Source organism: Pristis pectinata, chromosome 8, assembly GCF_009764475.1.
Source record: "Pristis pectinata isolate sPriPec2 chromosome 8, sPriPec2.1.pri, whole genome shotgun sequence".
In the NCBI taxonomy this organism is placed as follows: Eukaryota; Metazoa; Chordata; class Chondrichthyes; order Rhinopristiformes; family Pristidae; genus Pristis; species Pristis pectinata.
Window position 1 is genome coordinate 71709997 of NC_067412.1, and position 15142 is coordinate 71725138.

General features: G+C 36.9%; 1 protein-coding gene across 1 annotated transcript in view; it reads right to left on the reverse strand.

Moving 5' to 3' along the window:
* The window catches only part of mid2 (midline 2), a 102834-nt gene that overhangs the window by 25518 nt on the left and 62174 nt on the right, over window positions 1-15142 (reverse strand). The window contains 2 exon segments of the mRNA XM_052022239.1: window positions 2772-2895; window positions 8863-8958. Coding sequence (XP_051878199.1) covers window positions 2772-2895; window positions 8863-8958 — 220 coding nt within the window.

Below are 15142 nucleotides of genomic sequence, written 5' to 3' on the forward strand. Positions count from 1 at the left end.
GAATGCTTCTGCAAGTCAAAGAATTTTTTACAGTATTGTTGAAGTAATTGCTTCATTATTGCATTAAACAGCCCTTCACGATAGGGTACATATGGATTATTGTAAAAAGAAAAACTCTAGTGCAGAATGTCAAAATCCTGTTGGGAGATTGTTATGTGTATATTCAAGACTAAAATTACCCATGATCACAAATTACAATACAATTGGTTCAGTCCAAAGATGCCAATTGGGTCCTGTGTGTGGGAACAACATTTTAAATGGCCCAACTCAGTCATTCCAGATGCCCAGTAGACACAATGTTTACAGCTAGTAGAGCTACTGGCTCAAAGATCCAGCGACCCAATTGAATCCTGACCTTCGGTGCTGTCTGTGTGGAGTTTGCACATGACCGTGTGAATTTCCTCTGAGTACTGTAGTTTCCTTCCACATTCCAAAGACATGCACTGGTAGATTAATTAGTGATTGTAAATTGCCTAGTGTGTAGGTGACCAATAGAATGTGGGGCTATTGATGAGAGAATGTGGGGAGAACAAAATAAGATATCTTTATTAGTCACATGTACATCGAAACACACTGTGAAATGCATCTTGTGCAAAGAGTATTCTGGGGGCAGCCCCCAAGTGTCGCCACACTTCCAGTGCCAACACAGCATGTCCACAACTTCCAAGTCTGTACGTCTTTGGAATGTGGGAGGAAACAGGAGCACCCGGAGGAAACCCACGCAAACACGGGAATAACGTACAAACTCCTTACAGACAGTGGCTGGAATTGAACCCAGGTCGCTGGCGCTGTAAAGCGGTATGCTAACTGCTACACTACCGTGTCTGCCCAAATGGGATTGGTGTAGGATCAGTGTGAATGGATACTTGATTGTTGGTATGTACTCAGTGGGCTGAAGAGCTATATGACTCCATGACCTCTAAGGAATAAAGTAATGCTACCAAGCCAATGACAATGGTGGGAATGTAGGTCACTGCTCACTTCTTTAAAAATTATGATAAGTCCACCCCATCCTCATCAGTTGGGGGCTGCTGTAAAGATGCCAGATTTTATCCCTGTGCTGTGCTAAGTTAACTGTTGATCCATACCCAAATATTAAATGACTGCTTTTCTTCCCCCAAGCTCCAACAGACCTCCTCAGTTATTTCTAAAACTTCCTATTTCACTTCTTTATCTAGCTTTTTCTTTATATCTCTGGAATACTTTATTGATGAGACTAATATTAATAAATATTTTGTTGACCAAATTAGATATTAAGATAACAAATGCAGTTGCTACAGAATTAACAATTTGCAGAAACGTAGAGTTGATTTATTCACAATTCCTAAACACCACAGGATCATGCCATAAGCCTTTAATGACAGCATCATATCTGGGGATGGGGCTTGAAGAAGCAGAATAGCTTGGATTTTGCCAAAACATATTTTAATAACTTCCTGCTTTTCCTTAGAAACAGGAAATTTTACATAAATATCATTCTATAGTTTATGCCAGGGTGGTCCTTTCCCACCTCCACCCTGCTGCTCTTAAGCAAAAGGGCTCTGCCCATCAAATGGACCAGGTTTTGCAATTGGAATACTGTCCAACTCATTCTACCAGATACAAAAGTAAAACCTGACCACTGAATGCCAATCTACCCATCGTGTTATTTGAGAACATCAAATAGATTTTCTAAATGTCCTGATTGGCAAACTGATGTATTTACTCCATTGTGGATTGAGGATTTGCATGATCCCAATTCAACTGTTGATGTGAAGTATAAAAATTCTGAGGCCCCATTATATGCAGAATCCAAAGATCACAAGACCTGTTATGTATCTGCATCTTGCTGACCAAAACTACTTTGCATTTTATCTCTAAGTGCTTTTGGCTTAGTAAATTTCATGAGTAACTTAACACTAAGATTTGGGATCAATGGTCTTATTTTCTTTCAAAGGCAGGAGAAGCTCTTGTAACATTTTCCATTGTTGCAACTTGCAACAGCAGATGCTGTGGCACCAAGAACATCACTGCATTGAACAATAATTAGTCACCCTCTCACCAGTGGACGAGGTGTCTAGTTTTAATAAAAATGGCATTATTATCTTTTTCACTGACATTTCCTCTTTAGTGGCTCAATACTTACTGCATTTGTCATTTTTTTTGAGAATAGTGTAGAGGTGCATGTTGGCCATCTTGTAGACTTTAGGATTAATGGTACCACTTAATATGTAGAGCAACAGGTCTTCATGATAAACAGGAGAAATTGAAATGTAAAAAGGAAGACACAGCAATACTAAAAGTGCTTATGCAAAGAAATATGTTACTGTAATGGCATCACCCATTACTGTAATAGTTAATTCTTTAGCTGGTGGATAGAAAAATATTTGTAAATTTTGTTCTTTAAAACCCTGGGAATGATTTGGTAAGAAAATCTTGTTTAATGGATATAGTTTTGGAGTAAACACAAACAATTGTTTTCATAGAATTAGTGGAATAGATATGTCCTGAGGCTGTAGTTGTGATGCACAGCTGTTTGATAAAGGTGTGTAAGTGGGTTTGACAGTGGGCTTAACATTCAACAGTTCTTCTTGAGGCCTGGAGAAAAGAATAAAGCTAAAAGTACCTCTTGTCTACTTGAGCTGATCACTCAAAATGATCCTGAATAAACTTTGCTCTATTTACTACACTGTAAACTTGTGTTGATTTGAAGAGTGTTATTTTCAACCTTAGAAACAAATAGCCTGATTACTAATAGCCTGCCCTTTGACACATTTATTTAGACAATTTACACAGAAAAAAGCTTACCTTTCCTTCTTTTATTTTCACAGCAATAATCTGCTTCCTTTGTCTGATAATGTCCATCAGCTCATCGCATTCCTCTTTCAGTTTGTTCTCTTGTATTGCAGTGTTTACCTGTCAGCAAATATCAATAAAGCTCTTATCTTCCATTCTTACAGAAATCATTGATTTTCAGTCGGGTACTTTCAGCCTTGCTACAAGCTCAGAGGTAAGATGGAAGTAGATCAATAACCTCTGCTATATCTAATATTCAGCACTGCTGCTATTCTTTACATATTGTCTGTGTATTGTTCCTTTGAGTGTGATGAGATATCACCACTTTGCTGGATAGGATTCAGCTCCATTACCACCTGGAGCTCAATACTTACTTACAACATAATAATCCACTTGATCAGTACTCCTAGACTAGCTTAAATATCAATTCCTACACAATGATAATGAAACTGTGCAGCAACTTGCTATCCCTTTTTGCCGACACCTCTCAAGCCTGTGATTGCTTATATAGCATATAGAAGATCAAAGGCACAAGGTGCAAAATGACATTATTTGAGTTCCCCTTTAAGCCAATTAATATTCTTACTTGAACACTGAACCAAAATCCTGGAAGCCCCCACCAAACATTGCTGTCACCACAGGCTGTGAAATGGTGCAAGATGACTTATTACTAACATCTAGGAATAAATGGAAACTGACATGCAGTTCCTGAACGAATTTTTAAAAAATACAGCTAGGGCTAGGTAGCATTTGTACTGAGCAGTTCTGCACACAAAGCATAATATTCCTTGAATTGGAAAAGCACAATTATTCTTTTATCCCATATTTCAGGTGAATGCTGCACAATACAAGCATTAAGTTCAGTTATAGCACACAGTAAGAAAAACTTGTCAAGTCTTATACCCTTCTCCTGTATCAGTGTGACAATAATTAATTTCCTATAATACCCGTCCTGTGGCCTGAAGGAGAGAGATTTGGGGACAAAAATTGTGTCATTCTTACTCTGCAGATACATGTGTACTGGGAACTAGATGGATAGTATTAAAATCCATTGCAAGTAGCATCCTTGAGGCTCTACTCAAGAGAAATGTTCCATCTATTCATATAAACGGAATTTTCACCTCCAGAACTTTGATTCAAAGCATCTGCAACAATCTTGCAAGCTAAATATTAATTGCCTTGTGTATTAACTTGCATCAAGCAAATACTTGATCGTTAAATTAGCCTATCCATTACCTGCAGAAATCTTGCAATAACTTCTGAATTTTACCTATCTGTATTTTAAGTGCCAAGTTGAATAGCTGCCAGTAAGCAGCCATGATTTCACAAAGAAGCTGTCACAATGTACTGCAGAGGTCCTGGTGAATCTAGTGGCATTGCAACAAATAGAGATTATGGAATCTAGTGGTGTGCTAACACAAAGATGATCTGTTAAAATCCCACTGTGGTGAAATAGAATCTAATCATTTATTGTGGTTAACATAAGAAAAGTGATCATGAATTCGGCTACGAGATTGTGGTAATGCAATCCACAATCTCGCAGTCTTCACTATATTAAGTAAAAGTTGCTGCTCTGTTATCAGTACGAAATATCTTGCTTCATTGCTCTGGGGTGGTCCTGGCATTGTTTTTCTGGAGAGCAAATTCCCTTTTGTTTTTGCTACAGGCTCAAACACCATAATTCTTGGTCTGGCTGCCAGCCCCAGACAGGCAACTGGCCACGAGGTTTTCACTGCCATACTCCACACCCGCCATCTTGGGACAAATCTGTCCTAAAGCAGTTCCACCAGTCAAGGTGATGCTTCCCACTTTAAGAGCTCTTGCAAGGGCACCTGATTGTGGAGGCAAGTACATGCTTTACATGTGACTTTGGGCTATCACCTATTTTTTTGTGCGATACCTGCATAAAGCTCAGGATTCCTGATTATAACACCTGATGCACTGTGGAATAATGCTCCCCTGTGGTTCTCTGCACAGCACTGATTTAACATATTTTCATAGAGTGAAAAATTTCTAGGATTTATTTATTTTCACCTTGGTCATAACCTTCTCCTCTCTGAATTACGTCCAAAGAAGGAGGAATAGGATGCAAATCAGGCCCTGTTCCATGTCCCAGTTGGAAATCCATTGAAAGTCCATTGTGATCCCATCTCAAATTAAATATTCCATCTAAACTCACTGGCCAGTGCAACTCATGAAGAATAATCACTTGGTAAGGCCACTACTGTGGAAAACAATTTTAGCTTCAGTTTTTGTCTTTTGAAAAAGAGAGTGATATGGAGATAATAGGAATGTCAAGTATATATTTTGAGATGTGACAGCACTTCTCAAATACTCATGGATGGAGCAGCTCATGTCCCATATCAGTTAATTAAAAAAGAAAACTATTCTCATCGATAAATCCTTTTAGTGGGGAGAGAAGTTGTGTACTTTTTGCAGCAATAACAGCATATGCAGGTGACACAAAGTTACATCATGATTTCTCAAAATGTCATCCAGTTTCTTCTGAAGGCTTTGCTCTTTGTAAAAGACTGCCTGAGGATTGCTGGTTCATTAGCCTCAGTAGACATTGCACAAACAGGGCAGGAAAAATCCTAAAGCAAACTGACACAAGTGGCTGGCCTCAGGTGGACCCCAGATGCCCTGACTTTGACAGGGGGAGGGGTGGATACAGACTCTATTGGCACACAAGGACAAGGCAACAGAAACATCACCTTCATGTAAGGGGCCTCAAACTTTGGTCCAGCAGAAAACAATGTTGTTATTTAACTAAATAATTCTTTGTATGTATACAGATAAAACTGGAAAAGCAAAATGTTCCTCTTTCATTAAGCTAATGATATAAATTCTGAGGGCTTGGTGGTTGAGAAGATAAGCAACAATAATAGAAGTGTATTTTATTAGAAATAAAAGCACAGGCCTTTCTCAGCAATAGAGTGTGCCTCAATAAGCAGCTATAAACCTCAACAGGTCAATTTATTTTGTGAACTCTGCTGTCAGAAATATTTATGACAGTTACAGTAAAATAGAAGTAGCCTCATTTATCCATTCTGTAAGCTCTGTTGAACTGCTTGCCTTTTCAATTCCTTTCCCAGATTTGGTTTGTAGTTTCTCTGTCAAATTCTGCTATTTTTCGATAGCACACTTTATTCAATATTTTTGTTCCAGGAGAAAGAATCAGTCTTCATGTTATTCATAATGTCATTACACATCTGTGCCATGATTGAATTTCCCTGATATGTATTTATATTGCACAGCAAATTAAAGAGGGAACTTTAAGATCTTTGGCAGAGAAATTGATTGAAAGGTAATAGATGATTTGAGATATGAGACAGACTATGAAATGAGTTTTGGGATTGCTATTATCTATTTGGTTCAGATACATTATCATTATTCTACATCGTTGCTTGAAATATTTTTAAGCACAAGCATTCCGAGAACACAAACATTGGTTAGATAAAGGATAAGGCTTCCTCCTGAGATTTTTCAGATCTTAGAGAGCATGATATAAAAGTGAAGCACCCTTTGCACTGTCCCATCATGCATTCTCAATCAGCAGAGGAAGATTGCATCTTCATCCATTAGCCTGTTTGGACTGAATCCAATTCCAAGCTCCCAGGTGGGCTTTTATCAATTGAACCAGTACTACTGACTGAACATTTCGGAAATAAAGGGATCAAGGGTTATCCTTTTATAAATGATGTGATAATAATAAGGTTCTTCCTGTACTACTACACTCCTCACTTGGAATTCATCTATTGTCTGTTTGTCCTACAGTCAAATTGCTGTCAGCAATTGCGTAACATTTCATTCTCAGCCTTGCTGAGGCTACACTGCAATTTGTGATTGAGTTGGTATGGCACTATGCCTGACAGCTTCAGCAGCCTGAGTTCAATCCTGACCTCAGGTTCTCTAGTTTCCTCCCACAATGAAGGGAAAATTTACAGGGGAGTTGTTGGGCATGTATGAGTGAGAGTAAGTTGCAGGAGTACAGGGAAATCAAGAGAAATGAATGGGACTAATTGGATTGCTCCCAGAGAACTGGCTTGGACATGATGGGCTGAATGGCCTCTTTCTGTGTCATTATACATATGATAAAATGTTCTGTAGGTTTTTGGAGACTACAAAACTACCACTTCGGATTAATTTATTTTTGTCAGAAATTACTTTGTATTTAGCTCAAAAATTTAGCAGATCCTCTTGGGAATTAGACTATCAATGGGAACCAAAGCACAAATGTTTTGTGGAGAGGAGGAGGATGCTATGCAAAGAAGGCATGGGTAAGTGCTGCTTCCGGTATTTGTTTACTCCAGTATAAAAGTAAATAATACCCCTTTTTTTTTTGCAATTTGAGCAAGTATTGTCAGGTTTGCTGATGAGTAAATCTGTATTATACAATGATCTTCCACTTTTGAAAACAAGTGCATGTCTTACTGGTACTGTTAAGTGAGAAACTGGAATTGATGCCTACAAATGCTAAGTGGATTCACATCCATTTTGCTAGATTAAGTCATCTAGACCGAATATTAAAATGCCAAGGACTAACAACAGGGAGGTGTAGAAGTTAATTTAAAGCATTGCTTATTAGTGTGTCAGGTCAGATGAAGTAACTAAAGAAGAAGATGTGAATTTTTACCAGGCTGCTTTGTACTTCAAATTTCTAATGCAATTGATACACAATAAATTTATTTTAATTGCAGTGATCTGCAATTTTTTAAAAGTAGATATGGCCACTAATTTGCACACAGCTAGATTCCGCAAACAGTAATGAAATGATAAATATTCAATCATTTTTGTATGTGAGAAAAAAATATTGTACAGAGCATCAGTAGAAATCCTTGTGTGCATTAAGATACTTAGTAAATATTTGAACTACTAAATCAAGCAGATGGAGTGCTGGCTCAATATCTCATCCAAAGGAAGGCACCTTATTCATCTATTATCACTGTTCCAAAATAGTCTAGACTAGAATTTTTTGTTCTGGAGTGTTTGTCTCAGTGGTCATAGTTGTACTGAGTGAAGTCAGGCTGACATCTCAAACTTTAAATATACCTATATGGAAAAAAAGTAGTAATTAGATGGAACCTTTCATAGCTTCCTACAGTGTTTTACAAAATTCCTCTGGGTTCCATGTTTAGTGCAAAGTGATATGTTAACAACTTCTTTAAATTGTGCATACAGAATTTGGCATGAACATATTAACTGGAATGCCAAGAATACTACAGGGAAATTTCAAGCCATATATTTTATAGTGGAGGTTGTACTGCCTTAGTATTAATATCTTTATAGATAATCTAGGTGATCTAACACAGTACAGTATATCAAAGTTGAAAGAGGAAAGAACATAAAATTCAATTAGGATTTGTTAAGTTGTGTTATAGATTGTCGAGGAAAGAGGGCTTGTATGGAATTCTAGGATTGGGGTAGCTTTAGGCACTATGTTATAGAGATGATAAATTACATGGAGGATAATTTTCTTATGGTTGGTCTGTGAAGTATTCATAAACACAGCATATTATATCAAACAGATAAAATATTTGAAAGGATTCAGTGAGATACTTGTTACTCGACATTTGGGTTCATTGTGTGAGGCAAACATTTCAAAGTTGTTTTTCCGGAGGATTCTTTTCTGCAAAGTTTTTTCTCGTTTCTGCAAATTTTTAATAAGAACGATTTTGAAGGACTTTTCCCACTCAAAAATTACAAACTTGCTATAAAGACAACCACCTTCAAACAATCAGAGGAAACATACAGCCTCTGAATCTTTTTCTGAAATCTCAGAATTCACTCAGCAAATCAACATTTGTTATGTAGTGGTTCATTCAATCTCCTATAACCCTCTTTAACTTGTCAGCAAAGCTCTCATTTGTGAGGAAATGCAGAGACCTCCTATTAACTCCCTGTTCTCCAAAAGACTGAAGACTGATACCACCCGATACGCTTATGAGGAAACAAATCTCATTGGTTACAAGTCACGTAGTTAAATCTATATGCTGTCCAGCATGCTGCCATAAAATTATATTACCTATTGTTAGCGTTACTTTGTTCCTCAGTAAGGTTAGCCAACTTGCTAGTATAAGAACTCACCTCCACTTGTTGGCAGATCTGAATGAGTCTGCCCATCTGTGACTCCAGCTCAGTATTCCTCTTCACAAGGTTCGTAAGGTTAGCCTCCAATGCTTGCTGTGGTGAGATAAGAAATAGTCATGAAAGTTTTTGGGTGTGTCCTTTACTTGCTATTTACATGGTCTACAAAATGAGGAACTTTCATACATTCTCAGTTTCCCAAATCAAACAAAATAGTCACCTAAGTAGACATTCTACTGTACACCAAATAATGGATGAATATTAGCCCCATCTCAGAAGGAAATGTTTCTCCAATTAACCCATCTGGTGCTTCCACGTAATCTGTTGATAATGAAGTTCTTTGTAGGTATTGGACTTTTGCTCACTAGCATCTGGGTTGAAATTATTTATTAGGTATTTTATTTGTGGACCACAAGTATCTATGGAAAGACACAGCAGTGCAGAAGCACACAGATCCTGACCTCAGTTTCATCCTGACCTTGGATGCTGGGCTCTGAGGAGTCTACAGGTTCTCCTGTGACCACGTGGGTTTCCTCCTACATTCCAAAGACATGCTGGTCGGTTAATTGGCTGTGTAAACTACTCCTTAGTGTTGGTAAACAGCAAGAGAATGAAAGTGAAGTAGCAGGGAAATAAGAAGGGCAGAATGGGATTGAAGTGAATGCACTTTTGGGAGCTGGCATGGACCTGATGGGCCCAATAGCCTGCTGTTTGTAAGTAAGTAAGCCATTTATTTTACGTCCCTAATTACCCTCAAAAATAAGTAACACAATCAGCCTTTTCAGAGGACAGTTAAAAGTTGTCACCCACAGATCTAGAATCATACAAAGTCAGTACTACTACCCTGAATGACTTTGGTGGTCATATAAGGTCTTCAAGCATCAGGGAGTTCCAAGGTCAAACTTATGGATATGTGCTTTATATAGATTTATTTAGATAAATGGGGTTAAATTCCTCAACTCTCATGGTGACATTCATCTCCAAATTATTAGTCCATGTGCCTAGATAACTACAATTATTGTAATACTCTGGATTACTAGACCAGTAATATAATGTCAATGTTTTCATACCTCTAATAATCCAAATTTATTTGACAAAGGATCATTGTAATAGCACAAAGGTGAAAGTCTAATCCTGGTTAGATTCAGCAGAAATTTCAGAGGTGAAAAGATAGACTTGTGTCATGGATTAGCCATTGTGTTCCACTATGTAGATTTATTTTAAACCATATCCAAAAAGAAGTGCATGTCAAATGGTGAATACTTAATGTATTTTGCAGTTATAGTTTTATTTGCCATGAGCATGGATCTTGAGAAAATATACCTTTTCGGCAACGTTATTGATCATCATCTCACTTTTACTTAATTAGTTTATGTCGAAGGATGTATGGTGAAGGCAATTACAGATGGATGTGTATCTCAGGGCCAGAGGGTGACACATTTATCAAAGGTCCAGCATAAGCTCTACTTCATTCACTAGATGTCTGCGGGAAAATGATAGCTATATACAGGGAAAAAGACTGTAATAAAGAATGCATCTGACAGAAGTGTAAAATATCAATCACATGAGGAAATTATAAAAAGATTTTGAGCAGCTACTTAAAGCATTTCCATGCTATACTGTGCTAGTGGGCCAAACTACTCTTATTGACTCCAGCAATGCAACATGTTTTTATTGTTTCAAGTACTCCAGTTTACAGTATCCATACATTCTCTTCTTATACTGAGGACATAGACAAACTGACTTCCACCTCATATTTATCTTCACCAAAATATGAATTTCTACTTACCAGCAAAGGCTTTGTGCCATTTTCGAGTTTGATTAAGAATTTCACATTTTACATGTAATCCACGAACATAATGCAATTATTTGAAAATTGATCATTCCCATTTTGGGAATGCTGGCAATTCTGAAGGGATATTCTGATTTTGAACAAATGGGTTATAAAAAAGCTGATATATGAAACCAAAATCAGACAGTACCTTGAATGGTGACCCAACAAAATAAATTGCCATTATCTCCTCATTTCAGCAAAAATATGATTGAAATAATTTGAAATAAATGTGATTTAGTTAGAAAATCAATAAGAACCTATTTGAAATACAATACCTGCCTGGTATCATTTCACCTTTAAGAACTCACAGCATTTGGCATCTTTCCTAACATGTAGTCAATACTATTCTATTTCTTTGACTCTTGTTAACCATTATTTTATTGGCCTTTGTAGTCACTATAGATTAATACTAACTCATTGAACAGGAATCTGCATTTGCAATAGTATGCTTTAATACTGGGTTACACATAATATTATTAGTTCAGTCGTCAAAATTTTTCCACTAGTCACGGACCTGGATAATTGGATTGCTCAAATGTTTTCTCCAAACACAGACAAAAGCTCAAGATGATATTGTAAAATGAATTTTCCAGGTCCTTGCACTCATTGAAATACCTTGCATGCCCTGAGCAAAGAATTGAGAGAGCTACCCATGAAATATTTACACCTTTTAATAAGTTCACTTGTTTTATTGAAGTTTTAATGTTGCTGTTATGGAGATATACTAACTGCAGCACAGCTGGCATGTGTGTTGCTGGGATAACATACCAGGGATGGCTCTGATTCTACCAAAGTCTTAGCATGAGAGGCTGATGAAATCTAGTGGGAGGAGAAAAAGGGAGCTTGTTGCACCAGGTCCTTACCAACATGGCTCCACTGGTCAACCAAATAAAGATCAAGTCCTCTTACAATGCCATTGACATTAGGCCCAGTGTTTGGGGAGGTGACCCTCTACTCTGGGAATTCCTGCTACCTTGCTGGGATGCAAATACTGAATGATAATAGAAGTTGTTTATTGTCATATGCACAAGTACAGTGAGGTATAGATACAATGAAGCAGCATCAAAGGCACATAGATACAGAAAATAATAAACTAACAGAAAAGAAGCTTCCGGGCATATATAAGCGTAAGAGTTTACTTTAATGTAAACAAATCAATATCAGTCCCCCTGTGCATTGGGTAGAGGAGAAGGCCACAATGGAGTACTGAGGGAGACCTGGGCAATTCTGCACCATGGAAGGCAGATACTCTATTTACACTATTGTTAAGCTGTTGCTGTTTTCCTCAGATAAATTATGTGTGTTGATTTCACAAATGTCATAGCCTGGACTTGAAGTCAACATATTCAATGAAATAATGCTATCCATTTTCAACACAAACCTCAGCCCACAAATCTCAACCCATATTGTATTGAAAGAAGTTAGTACTTTAGGTAAAAGTCCTTTTTACTGTAAAATCAATAAATCAGATAATTTTATCATTGTGAAAGAGAAGCATGAAGCTTTCCTCTTATGACCATTTTAAATAGGATTATTAAATGATACATGTGATCCATCCCAATCCATGGTTGTCCTTCAAAGAAGTAATCCATGTTGTGTCCTCTGACTAATTCATTGTTGCTTATGCTAATTATGCAAGGTATGTCTTTGCCAATGTACCCTACACATCAGCAAGCAAATTCAGAATTCCTTCCATTGAGAAGGACTTGATGGAAGTGCAGGTCAGAGATAGCAGTGATTCATCAATATGCATCCTTTGAGCCTGGCAAAACACTGGCCACATGGGATTTTTCCTGAATCATGCTGTGAAAAATCTCTTTGAAAAACAAATTACTTAAAATAAGCAGTACTCATAAATCTACAATCCGCTCAGTGAGTGCTCCCACATGGCAGAAACTCCTGCTGATATTCAGTTTACAGCAGTCAAAATTCCTCATGCATGTTGGTTGGAATAATATGCTGAAATCTCATTTGTAACCTGAAGCTACAAGGGTATACTTAATACAGGCCTGTGATTAGCAATTGAATTGTGACTGAAAATTATTTAAATGTTAAATTTTAGTTAATATACATAACAGTTTTCCACTGAGATTTGAAGTTAATTTTTTTTTTAATTCTGCATTTTAAACTTAGTATATTTATGAAATTGAAAAAAAGTAAGTTAGGAAGATCTGAGGTGATAAATGACAAAGTTACTAATGAGATCACTTGAAGCAGTTTTCTCAAGGACCAAAAATAAGTAATTCAATAGATTTGCCTCAGGAACTGAAAACTCACCTTAGACCTATTGTAGTGGAAGCTTACTTACAATAAATGGAAAGAAGTGATACACTGAAGAATGATAAAAGTGTACCATAATGTCAAAATTGGATATGACAAAAATTGACTATGCTGGTGTAGTGGTTATGTTATTGGTCCAAAATCGGTTGTACTATTAATTCAGAGGACACCTGTTTAAACCCTTGCATGGGAGTTTGAAAACTTGAAATAAAATAAATAATGATAGCAATGAAAAACTGGCCATGAAGCTATCAGATTATTCATAGAACCCAAAAGAATCAGAAACATCCTAGAGTCAGGGATATAAACTGTCGTTCTTATATAAAAATGACCTCAGTACCGTAATGAAAAGTGTGGTAGACTCTTAACTGTCGGTGCAGTTAGTTACTCATTTTCAGGGATGGGGAATAAATGGTGACCATACCAAAAAGCTGGGAATGATTTTTTTTAGAAAAGTATTAATAATTTTATAGGGATTTGATGATGAGAGATTACATTTTTCATCTGACATACTGAGTCAATTATAACACAGATCTGATGGTCTGATCCAGACTAAGTTTTCACACACAAATTTATCATACTTAGCTGCAAATTATATTCAATTGCTGCATTAATGTGACATGTTCATTCTCCATGTCTGTCATCACTGTGGCTTGAATAATGTAGTCAATCTACTAGTCACTCAATGGTGAATTGTGGCCAGCCTTATGACAAGGAGTGGCCAGGTGCCCATTGTTAGGTACAAGTACCCATGTTTAACTGTCAAAGTGCTCCATAAAAGGAGACTTACAGACTTGGACCGAATTCAACACGTATTTAGTTACAGGCAGGAAAATTGCTCCTTGAAATTACTATCCATGTGAAAACTCAAATTTACTCTGCCTAATCTTAAAATATGAATTTGTAATCTGTATTTCTACGTGCCAACACAAAATGATTGAAACCATTGCAGGAAAGACCATTCAGCTGACTGAGATCAAAGATTATTGGTGTTTTATTTGGGACCACTGCTCTGTCGTCATAACTTTGGAATGGCCATTTACACACGTAAATAGAACCCTACTAAAACTCGGCAAGAGAAGGTCTGAGTGACTGGAAACACTGGGGACCTTTGCCTTTGAAATAATGCAACTGAGGGGGAATCTTGGGGGCAGAATATCCACCTAGCATTTAATGAAAATCCTCAACGTACAATTTCATACATAAAATTTGACATCCAATTAAGATTTTCTTAACAAATTAACAGATGTATATCAAAATTTTACTATTACCAATGCCTATGTTCATAGTTTTAATCATAATTTTATGCAATCCTGAGCCTCTTTATAACATTTTCTGTTATACAAGCTGATGCTTCAATTGAAGAACAATGTAGATTGCTTTTCATGATTTCAGGATATCCTAAGATGCTTCACAAATAAAGAAGTATTTTTGAATTATAGTTACTGCTGTAATGTAGAGAAACACATCTGCCAATTTTTGCATAACAAGATCCCACAAGTAGTGAAATGATACCATTAGATCTTTTAGGTCCATCTGAGAAGGTGGACAATGCTTCAGTTTTATGTCCTATCTGAAGAAATAGTTGCCTGAGAGTTAAGTTGATAAGATTTGAAATTGGTTGGTCAGAAATGAGCTTGGTAGTGGGGGGAAGGTGGGGAGGTAAAGCATGCGGTGGGTAAGTGGGGGAGCGGCAAGTGCCCAATCAAAATTCCAGAGTGAAATGACCTGGAAATAGTTGTTATTATGTTCTATGCCTGGTAAAGTCAATTTTAATAACATATCACTGAAAAATGTGTTATGCCATTGAATTTCTGAACCAGTATTGCAGTCACTGATATGAAATGTTTTATATCTTGTGCCAAGATCCTCATCCTCATATTTGTACGTAAAGTGTAGACAGGTATATCAAGAATGCACAACAATTGAAAATAATTAATTTAAAAATCATCTTAAGTTCACAGGCTGGTTGATTTACCCATGACTCAAGGATTCAAGTGTCTGCCATGTTTTACTCTACATGATCAATTACCAGTTTGTTCAAGAACATGATTGAACTCTGAGACCTGAGAAACCAACATGCTAGAAGAAAAAGGTAAAGGAAAATCTAATCAGTTATTATATTTTTCCCTCCCAGTTTCATTGCTTATGATGTCATTCAAATGC